The sequence below is a fragment of the Nanorana parkeri genome, unplaced genomic scaffold (assembly GCF_000935625.1).
Source record: "Nanorana parkeri isolate BGI_ZX_2015 unplaced genomic scaffold, ASM93562v1 scaffold3113, whole genome shotgun sequence".
Lineage (NCBI taxonomy): Eukaryota > Metazoa > Chordata > Amphibia > Anura > Dicroglossidae > Nanorana > Nanorana parkeri.
The window spans coordinates 56,672-67,516 of record NW_017309381.1 but is presented as its reverse complement, the minus strand read 5'-3'; the positions used below and the strand labels follow the sequence as shown (position 1 = coordinate 67,516).

Sequence of the window (10,845 nt, the reverse complement as noted above, 5' to 3'; positions counted from 1 at the left end):
TGGAGCCAGGAGATTTCTTAGAGCTCTGGGTGGTAAGAAATCTCCATTCCTGGGTCCATGCTTTGGTGGTGACCAGCACCTGATTGTGCACCTGTTTACATCCCTCATGAAGTGTGTGCTGGGATGTGTTCAGGGCCCCACCTGTGAGTCAGGAGAGCTCCACCCCGGAGTCAGTGTGGAGGCCAGGGCAGCAGGGAGCTGCGGGTCTGTGAACCATATTGAGAGGATTGGCATGTTATTGCTGTTGTCTGGAGGAACCAGACAGTGGCCCTAAAGATTGAGGCCGGAGCAGCAGTGCTGCGAGAGAGACTTGTTAAAAGACTGGGACACCTTGAGTGTACGTGACAACTCGAGGATTGGTGAGCCCCTATCTGTTATGCTACAGCAAGCTATTTATGTTGGATTTCGTGTTATCTATCGTTTTGAAAGCAAATAAACTGCATTGTACTTGCACCTCCGGTCTTCAGTGGAGTGTCCTTGTTACACTATCTATGTATCCTACAGTCCACCTATGGCCATTCATAGGTTAGCTCTGTTATTCTGGTGAATGTTTTTACCTGTAGGGATTTAATTACTTTTAATTATTTTATCATCCAGATATTCAAATGTAATAAGATGTTAGACACAGCTCCGTATTCAATATAAACCTTCTAAATGAACTAAAATCAAGTTACACATGTATAACTAGGCTTAATGATTCAATTACTGAGTACACAACGCTTTTAAAAAAGCAAATGGAGCAACAACAAAAAACAGAACACAGGTGTAACTAAGTTTAGCCTGAATATCTGCTGTCCTTGGAAAAAAAAAAGATAAAGGATATTAGGACAAACTTTTTCCCCCAAACAAGTAAAAGGAAATTCCCTCTTAGACAGTTGTCACCAGAACAGTTGTCTCCATTGGAGGAATTGCCCTCGCCTCCTGTTTTAGTAACAACTGTACATCTGTGGATTCCTATTACTTTCTGTCCTGGTGTCAATGGTCACCAAAACAAAGTGTGGGACAAGCACAAACATTTTGGCTTGCGATACCCTTTAAACCACTGCATCAAATGTCCCTAATACTATTAACAGTCTGATATGACATCTATCGTGAAGTGATATCTTGACAATAATCCTGTAGAGTGCAATCACCCCATCTGCACAGCACTGCTTCCTGCATGCAGCAGTGACGTGCGGTACCTCTGGTTTCGGGTGAGGCATTCCTCAGCCTCGCCCCCAGCATGTCCCGCCCCCCGGCTGAAGCCCCGCCCACCGAAGCCCTGTCCCCTGACCCGGTCCCCAAGCTTATATGAAGGAGGAGACAGGGAGGGGCCTCCCTGTCCCTCACTTGCTGGTCACTGCTGAGGCATCGAGATCAATGGCCTCAGTGTTTTTGTTTTTTTTTCTTTTTTTGATTGGACAGCTTGGACTAATTTGCCAATTTGCCATTGGTCCAAGCCATCCACAGAGCTCACACCTATAACAAGGAGAGAGAGAGACACAAGGTAAGTCTATGGACGCGTGCACCCGCATGCACACACCGTGGGACAGGAAGTGCCAGCAAGCCCAGTGGAGTCAGCGATGGATCGGAGACCCGCCGCAGCGCTGGAGGGACAGATGAAAAGGACAGGAAAGAAGATCGGATTAAGAAACATCATTTAAGGTAAGTGCTTACACTAACATTGGGGGGAGAGAAAAACATTTTTGACTTTAATGTCACTTTAAGATCGGAGATATATCTGTATTTTCAGACTGGCAGATATGGGACTTAGGGAGTTCCTGGCTGGCATAATAGCAAGGTTGGGAACACTGAATCTCAAGGTAACAAGCAACCTATAAACAAATGAATTGGGTAGGTTGAAACAATGAATACCAGCACTGAAATAAAGGTATTGAGCACATTAAGCTGTGCCCCGTTATGTCTAAATGAAAGGGTACTTTAATTGGTTATTAAAGGGAGGCATTATTGTGGAGAAAGGAGTACAGGAGATTTTGTCATGACAGACAAAGATAAGTGGCAAGTAGCATGAGTAATGAGCTATGCAAAATAAAAACAGCATCATAAGTACAACAATAATGAAACAGGTAGCAGTGCAGACAATGAGGTTTGCAATGGGGACTGTAAGCAATTCACCATATGCGGCTTCTTACCATAGTGACTTGTCCGACTCAATATCATCTTTGGCAGAAGATAGGCCCTGAGACAAGCCTAGGCCAACTGGAAATCCTTCTTTTGCCAATTTAATGCTTGGCTCAAACAAGCGTTTCCATGGCAACTTGCCATGTCGCTCATGTGCTACCTTGTATCCTCGGATCTCTCCTGGTACTGCTATGGACAATCCACCTGTAGAATATGATAGTGTTACAAGTAAGAAATAAGATAGATTGAAGTATGGCGTAATGGGAAAAGAGTAAAAAAGGATACTGTCACTTAATAAAATTAAAATAAAGCAAACGTTCTGGATAGTATGACAAAGAGCGTTCCCAATTTAATTAATGTTATTAGGGAATTGTTGTCCTCTATGGAAGCCAAGATGTACTGATGCCATGGACTATCATTGCTATACAGAGATCAAGGGAAGGCTAAATCAAGCAGCATTTCATAAATCTCCTGTGCTTGAGGCCAATAAAAGTCCTATCACCATCCCGTGAAATATCTTACCAGGTACCAGACCCCATCCTGACAAGCAAAGAAAAGCTATCAATCAAGAGGTCATCTCCTTTGCACAGAGTGGTTGTGAATGAAAAAGAGTGAGCTGCTTCCGAAACCAGACTCGGATAATACAACCTGGTCTGGATATCGCCCTATTTCTCTACTAAATATTGATGTTAAATTGCTTGCTAAAATCCTCGTAAATAGACTAAACACTGGGTAGGCCAGTTGATCCATAGAGATCAAGTGGGATTTATGCAAGCTCGTTAAGCCCCTGATAACATACGTAGGGTGATTATCCTCACCCATGTAGTTAGAACTCGTAAGATCCCTACTATGTTTCTTTCTTTAGATATTCAAAACGCATTTGATTCTCTTTCCTGGTTCTATATACTTTTTATTTTAGATAAGTGGGGCTTTGGTTCCAGCTTTCGCAATTGGGTGGCTGCCTTGTACTCTTCCCTCCTAGCATTTGTAAAATATGTGGGTTTCAAATCCTCTCTATCTATGGCAATATGTCTTTCGCACTCTATTTTAGCCGTCCGTATTGCTAGTTTGCATCTTTTATTGCTTTCTTTATAGTTGTGGAACGCCAATGCCGTCCCCTCTATCTTATATTTTATGAAAGCCATTCGCTTTTCCTTTATGTGATGCTTTACAGTTTTATTCAACCATACAGGTTTTGTTTTTGATCTTTTACTTTTATTACCCAATGGTATACATTTGGCAATTGCAATATGTAACGTGCTTTTAAAACATTCCCACTTTTGGTCCGTGTTAAGATTTTTGGCCATAGGCCAGGACACGAGGCTAGGTTGCCCCCTCTCCTCGCTGCTTTTTGCTCTTGCTATTGAGCCTCTAGCCCTCCTGATCCAAAATCACCCTGGCATTACCGGGATCCCTTTAGCAGGTCACCATCATAAACTATACCTCTTTGCCGATGATATCTTTCTTTTTCTCTCTAACCCTCTTGTTTCCCTTTGTAATCTATTTTCTATGGGTCCTAACGTAAATTTTGATGAATCAAAAGGCACTTAATATCTCCCTTCCTTCCTCCACATCACAACATTTACAGGCTACCTTTCCTTTCCCATGGGTTTCTGGTTTCTTACCCTATCTGGGGATCCATCTTACTGACTCTTATCATTCTCCTTTTATCTCCACTTTGGGTTGCCCTAGAAGCTTTGGATTGTGATCTCGTCTCGATCTCTCATTTATTGTGGCTCCCTCATAATGATAGACTTTATCTTAGTAACCCGATCACGTCTCACTCGCTGAGAGTTTGGGATGCAGTAAAATACTCTGGGGGGCCTTATTTTCCCCATTTACCTCTCCTCTCTTTTCTTCGTAATCCAGCTTTTCCACCTGGCTTGGAATCCCAGTCCCTTTTCTATGGCTTGGCTTTCTAAAGACCTCGATCGCATTCATAACCTTGTTGATACCTCTGGCATGTGCTCTTTTCCAATTCTAATAATCTCCCTAATTCGGAACTCTTCTGCTATTTACCGAACAGTCACTATGTCACCTCTTTGGTCTGTTTGTTTCCCAGTCGCTCTTCTCTTACTCTTTTGTGGATGTGTGCTGAATCCCCCAATGCGAGGAGGTGATCTCTCTGCTGTACACAATGGTCTCAGGACTTAGGTATAATGTTGACACTTGATCAATGGGCCCAGATTTGGGATAATATTAGATCATTCTCTCAATGCTCTTGTATGGTGGTGATATAGACTTACCTGGCCACGCTCTGGGATCAGCCTTCAACCCCGCCTACTCCTGCATCGTCACGCTGCTCCTCCTCCCTCAACCCAGCTGTCTGAATAAAGCCGCAGCTTTTGACATGCTCAGTGTTTAGGCAATGTAATGAGCGCTGAGCATTTCCCTGCACACAGCTTACCTCTCCATCTGTTTCATCCAGTCTGCAGTTCATCAGACAACACCTTCTCATTCCCTTACTGCAAGTGCACAGTAACACCTTAGACACCAGGACTGCATGATCAGAGTTTGATCCTCAGCTCACTCAACCTGCCAGCACAGGCAACCACCATTACTCTGCTTCTCAGATTGCAACACAACCCAGCAATCCTCATCCTCCTGGACCCACTTCAGCGGATTCCTCCACTCTCATCTATGGAACACGTCCACCCTCTCCAGAGCAGCTAACCGCAAGTATTCCTTCAGCTATTAAGTTGCTTGTTGCTATTGATCCACTATATTCTGTTACATCTCTGGCGAGGGGTTACTAGTTGCCCTGTTCCCAGGGTTATACTGTGTGCTATAAACCAAGAACTTAATCTCCTGTATGATGCAATACAGACTGTTACTCGCTGAGTCTGGGTGCTAACCCTCTCATGTGAGGGGTATGATGCAATACCACTTGCTATACACTAAAAGGACTGTTGCTTGATAATTCCACAACTCTGTATGAAGTAATACAGATTGTTTATTCTTACCCAGGACTTGCATAATCTCATTACATACCCAAATGCGTTTACATTGTGTACTTCTGAGATCCTCCTGATTAGCCGACTGCATATAGTTCCTTGAAGCTAAGAGATGGACAGGAAGTAGTGGCTATCTGCAGCTGTGGTTCATACCAGGTAAAGACTAAGTACCCTGGTACATGCGTTACAGGTGGAAATCAACTACAAGATTTTACTTCGATGGTACTATGTCCCCATTAGATTGGTGAGCATGTTTCCAGACACCTCTCCAAATTGCTTTTGTGGGTGCCTCTCTTAAGGATCCATGCTTCATATTTGGTGGTCCTGCCCAAAGCACAAGTGTTTTGGTGTATGGTCTTTGATTCGCTCCCTTATACCTAAGTCCATACCATTTTGCCCTAGCGTAGCTTTTCTCAATCTACAACCTGATAATGTTTCCAAGCACCAATTTAAACTTATCACTCACATCCTAATGGGATCAAAGCAGACTATAGCTAGGGCCCGGCTTTCCCCTTCTTTGCGATTTTCCAAGGTTATGTCTCGGCTACATGACACCTTTGCTAATGAGAAACTGTCGGACAAATTTTTTCATACAATGCCAAAATTCAAGAAAGTTTGAGCCCCATGAATTCAACGTTCTCTTCCCCCCAATGTTGACGTCAGTCACTTAGTCCTTTAAAAAAATGTTACAACCCATTATACCTACTGGCCACCTAGACTTCTCCCTCCTTTAAGGGCGTTCTATTTCCTTTCTATTTCTTTTTCCTCCCTTCACTCCCTCCTCTCTTTCCACCATCTGCTTTTCTCCCTTTCTTGCCTTTTTTCTCCTTTTTCTTTCCCCTTACTTCTGTTCTAGTCATTCCCCGTTTTGTGCTTTTATTTTATATTTGTTGATCCAGTAACCGCAAACTACCACCTAATCTCCTGGATCACTGTTATATTTATCTGTGATGGTCTGTTACCATATTATATTATATAATTTTTTTTGATACCTGGATATGTACTTTTTTAAATCATTTTTTCATGTACATGCATATTCATATATGTCTTCATATTATCTCACTGGATTACTGACTGTTACTTACTTTGTTCTTATCTCATTTCCATTTATAAGTATCTCTGCATTTTTGTATTTGTGTCTTCATTCTCAATAAAAATTACTACACAGAAAAGGAGTGAGCTGTCAATGTTTGTATCTCAGTTTCTACTGTATACAGAAGCATGGGATAAAAAGCAACATACGCTGTGGGAGTTAGGTGACTGAGCTTATTTATATTTATAAAAACAAATTCGTACATTAAAACAGATGTACAAATCCCAGGAGCTCCGTGTGCTCCTTACAAATGACAGCTGCCTCCTAATTTTTGAATTTTTCTCTAGTGTAGTCTTGGAGCTCAAAAGTATCGGTACATGTACTCGTACCGAATACTGTACTTGGTATCTGTGCAACCCTAATAAATATCTTGAGGAGTGCTTTACTTTCATTCTCTTGTTCACATCACCTTTATGATTGTGGACTGTGAGGAGCCTGTGGATTTCAGCGACCTTTCCGGTTGCCTTGGGGGAAAAGGAAGGAACGAGGATACAAGTTTTTAATTTATTTATTTCTATCTTTTTGGTTGAACTCAACGCATGGGTGTCATCTTCTAACCCAACTATGTAACTAAGTTGTCATGATCAGGGGACCGGGGCACTGGGGTACGTGAGCTCCGGGGGAATGGGGGACGTGAGTTCCGGTGCGGAGCGGGTTAAGGTCCCTGGCTGGGGTAACGCCGGGAATGATGGTCACAGGAAGCTTGGGGACTAAGTGTCTGTGCGTTTTCAGGGACACACTAGAGGTGCAGGATCTAAGAAGGGCCAGGTCTTCCACAGAGCCTCTAATGGTGAGGATGATTGGCTGCTGTACACCTTCAAGGTTGCAGCCGTCTAGCGCACCCACACAGACTCTGAAGGTTGGTTGCAGCACCAAGGTACTGGATACAACAGCAGGCAGGGGTGAAGCCTATACACTGACAGCGGTACTGGATTTGCGCGCATGCGCGCACAGTCGGCGTGTTTTTGCATGGCGTGTTCATGGCGTGTTTATGTGCTTAGTAAATCAACCCCTGAGAGTCACAAGGGAAGAAGGCCAAACAATAGAGTGATAGGAGGCAGCAACAACACGGCTATCCGGGATTCACCAAACAGTGGGGCTGTGTGGAACAAGCAGCCACACAAGAGAACAGACACACAGGTAAGCACAGGTCAAAGCACTCACTGAAGGAGATTAAACAATCCACTAGCAGGACAGCGGGATCTCAGAGTGAGCACAAAGAATCACAGCACACATAGTGAACGTGTATAGGACAGAGACTAGGCCACACAGGCGTTTGTGCAAAGGGGATGGTGCTAAGTACAGGCACAGAGAAGGAGGAGGAAAAATGTACAACAAGGTAGGAGACCAGCAGAAACTCAGGAACAAACAGGAACCACAAAGAATGGGAACACAAGAAACAAGCAAAGGGCAAATAAACACCAGGGATATCTCAAGCAAAGAGGGGATAACCAAAAGCGAGATCGCAGTCACAGTAGAATCAGCTCAAAGCAGGGATCTGCTTACAAGCACAGGAGGTCGTAGGCAATACAAGGGGTCCGACACAAGAAATGAGACTTGTTGCTCGAACGATGAGCTGAAATCTGAGCAGTGTGTGGCCCCGGATGGTACCTCTCTGTGAGAAAAAAGTAGATTTTTCAACTTTTGTTGCAGGAGCCAGTACAAAAATTCTCAGACAAACAACGACCATAGCCAATCGGCTGCTTTCAGAGTTCAGATATTCTAACAGCGGCATACTGTTGTCAAAATACAATAGCTTGGCAGGGGGGATTCCTCAATCCACAGACTGAAGGAGAAAAAATGATCAGTGAATGGCCAGCTTTAGTGATCACTACCTTTTATCTCTCTGAATGAAATCTCACATAAGCAGACAGTACCAGTTTTGGTTTCCCTGTTCTGCATTGTAAATAAACACATGCATGCCATGAAATGTATGTTGGCACATGATATCTTGTCTGCAATGTGATCCAGATTATTCTCCATAGTGAGGACAAAGTGCCAAAGGATGTTGGATGTTAGCATTTTTATCACACTAGCAAGTATTGTGAGCCCATTGGTTTTTATTTTCCATTTTATATGCCCAAGGACTAGAACAGAGCATGTGTGACTTAGATACAAAGAACACATTAACTATTTTACTGTGACAGCTGAAAGCTTATTTTAGAATCAAATAAGCATAATAATATGCTTGTACTGAAAAGGATTTAAATATCCCATTTATTATTAATCCTTGGCAAATGTTATTACACCAATGACTAAGTTTGAGTAGGTAAAACTGGGTACATCTCATAGAGAACATTCATTTTGTCATCAAGATTGTATTTGGCACTCAAAGGGAAAAAGTGGCACTTGCATGAAGTATGCTGGCATTTGAGTGCTTTAGAATTCAGCTCTATCTCCCCTAGGAAAATGGTCATTAACTATCTGTTGCTGATCAAAAATGGAATGGGGAGTATTCTTCCTCAGTCATACCGGGTTGTATTCAGCAATAAGGATTCTGTATTACAGTATAGTTAGTCTGCACAGGGCTGTGTACCACCGTGCCTTGGATGATTAATTCATTCTCACCTTTTTGTGACAGCACAGTGCTATTCCCAAACATCCCCTCACTGGCATTCGATGGTGCTGTCTCTCGAGCATTTATTATTTCAGCTTTTCCTGTAAGAAACAAATGTACTATGATCACCTTCACTGGTCATTTCATGTTGGATATGAATAGCATTCTGTGTAGGGATGTTCAGATACCAAGTACCATACTTGGTAGACATACATGTACAGATACCTTTCCAGCTCCAGGACTAGACTAGAGAAAAATTCAAAAGTTAGGAGGCAGCTGTCATTTGTAAGCAGCATAAGGAGCTCCTGGGATTTGTGCATCCTTGTTTTAATGTATATATATGTTTTAATAAATATATATAAGGGATGCACCGATACAATTTTTCCAGACCAAGTACTGATCTGATACTTGTCCAAGTCCTCACAGATACAAGTAATGATACATTTTTGTTTATTGTCATGTGACAGTTTTTCTAAAACAATACAGACTAATGATTTCAGGACCGTGGTGGAGCGCAAGGGCCCGGTCCCAGCTGCAACCGCTGCAACCCTGGTAGTTCTCGTGAAAATGCGAAGTATTGGCACTGGTATCTGAACATCCCTAATTCTGTGCATCTTTTTTCTCAGTTGTTATACAGAAAATGGAATGATCTAACCCAGTGATATTTAGACCCAGCTCTCAATGCTCTTTAATATGTATTTTTCATATTTCTAGTGGAAATTTTTTATTTCTAGACAAATGGGGAAAAACAGTGTCGTTCCCTTAGACAGGCAACGATACATGTCAACATGAGGAGAAGGAGTTCACATGATGGCAAACTAGTAGTTAGGAATATTTTTGTCAAAGGGCTACGTCTCTTATTTTACTATAAGAATAATATAAAAGCACGGTGAAATCACGTATGAAGGAGTGGATTAATTAACCCATTACTGGTCAGCACATAAAGCTGCCGGTGAGTGCGCACTTTAGAAGTTTTCTATCACGGTTTAAAGATGAAGAGCACAAAGTTATTTCTATAACACTGAGCTATTTTTAATTGGAAACAATCACAATGATTTTTGGATATTATTATTTATGTTTTTTGCATTGAGGAACTGTCATAGTCATATACTGTATGTCAGAATTTCTCTTCAGTTTGTATACAATATTTCTAATAACGGTTGTCATATATTATACTGGAGAGGTCACACATAAGGGGTTTATGTTTAAAATCGCAGTGCAGTGTCGTTTTGTACAATAATATAAAATAAGGCTGTTACTGATTAAGATTTTCGTGTTCGATTAATCAAAATGTTTTTAAATCGATTAATCGATTCATTTCGATTAATTATAACGCACATACAGATCCAACTACATTGGCCTATACACATAAAGCACAACAATGAAGTAATAAAATGAACTAGGATCACACTAATTCAGCACGTTATTAATCTCACATGCCCCACTCAATATGGCCGCCGCTTGAGTGGGGCAACTCAGAATAATAACGTGCTGGATTAGTGTGATCCTAGTTCATTTTATTACTTCATTGCTGTGCTGTATGTGTATAGGCCAATGCCTCGGCTGGCGCTCGTGCAGAAAGTTTCTTGGGCAAATTCACCGGCCCAAGTGGCTCCGTCGACTAACGAAGGGAAGAGGGGAGGAGTCCGGTGACGTCACGGACATCGATGTCACCGGACTCCTCCCCCCTTCCCTTCGTTAGCCGACGGAGCCACTTGGGGTGACGTCGATGTCCGTGATGTCACCGGATCTCCGACGGGACTCGGAAGCCGGCGGAGAGTGTTTTCATTAGCAATCAAAACATTTTTAATCGATCAAAAAGATTAACGATTAATCGAGAAATTAATCGTTAATTTGCACAGCCCTAATATAAAACCATTAAAAAAGTATTTATTTATCAGAAATAACTTAAATGTAATTATTATTCTCACTTTTTTTTTTATGCACTTAAAATGATGATTCAGGCCAGTCATTTCTGGTGCTACTTGCACAGAGACAGGAAGACAACACTCGCCAAGAAGGATCCCCAACCTAGATTAGGACCAAAGAGCAACCAAGGTTGTAAGCATCAGCTACTGCTACTGCTAGGTTCTGTGTCCTGGTAGCTGGAATGAATACGG

General features: G+C 42.2%; 1 protein-coding gene across 1 annotated transcript in view; it reads right to left on the bottom strand.

The window, feature by feature from the left end:
* Positions 1-10,845, bottom strand: part of LOC108802781 (gamma-glutamyltranspeptidase 1-like) — a gene marked incomplete at its 3' end in the record, with an annotated part of 64,715 nt that overhangs the window by 3,891 nt on the left and 49,979 nt on the right. The window contains exons 4-5 of the mRNA XM_018574638.1: positions 8,737-8,826; positions 2,133-2,325 (exon numbers count right to left, since the gene is read on the bottom strand). Coding sequence (XP_018430140.1) covers positions 2,133-2,325; positions 8,737-8,826 — 283 coding nt within the window. The remainder of the gene's footprint in view (positions 1-2,132; positions 2,326-8,736; positions 8,827-10,845) is intronic.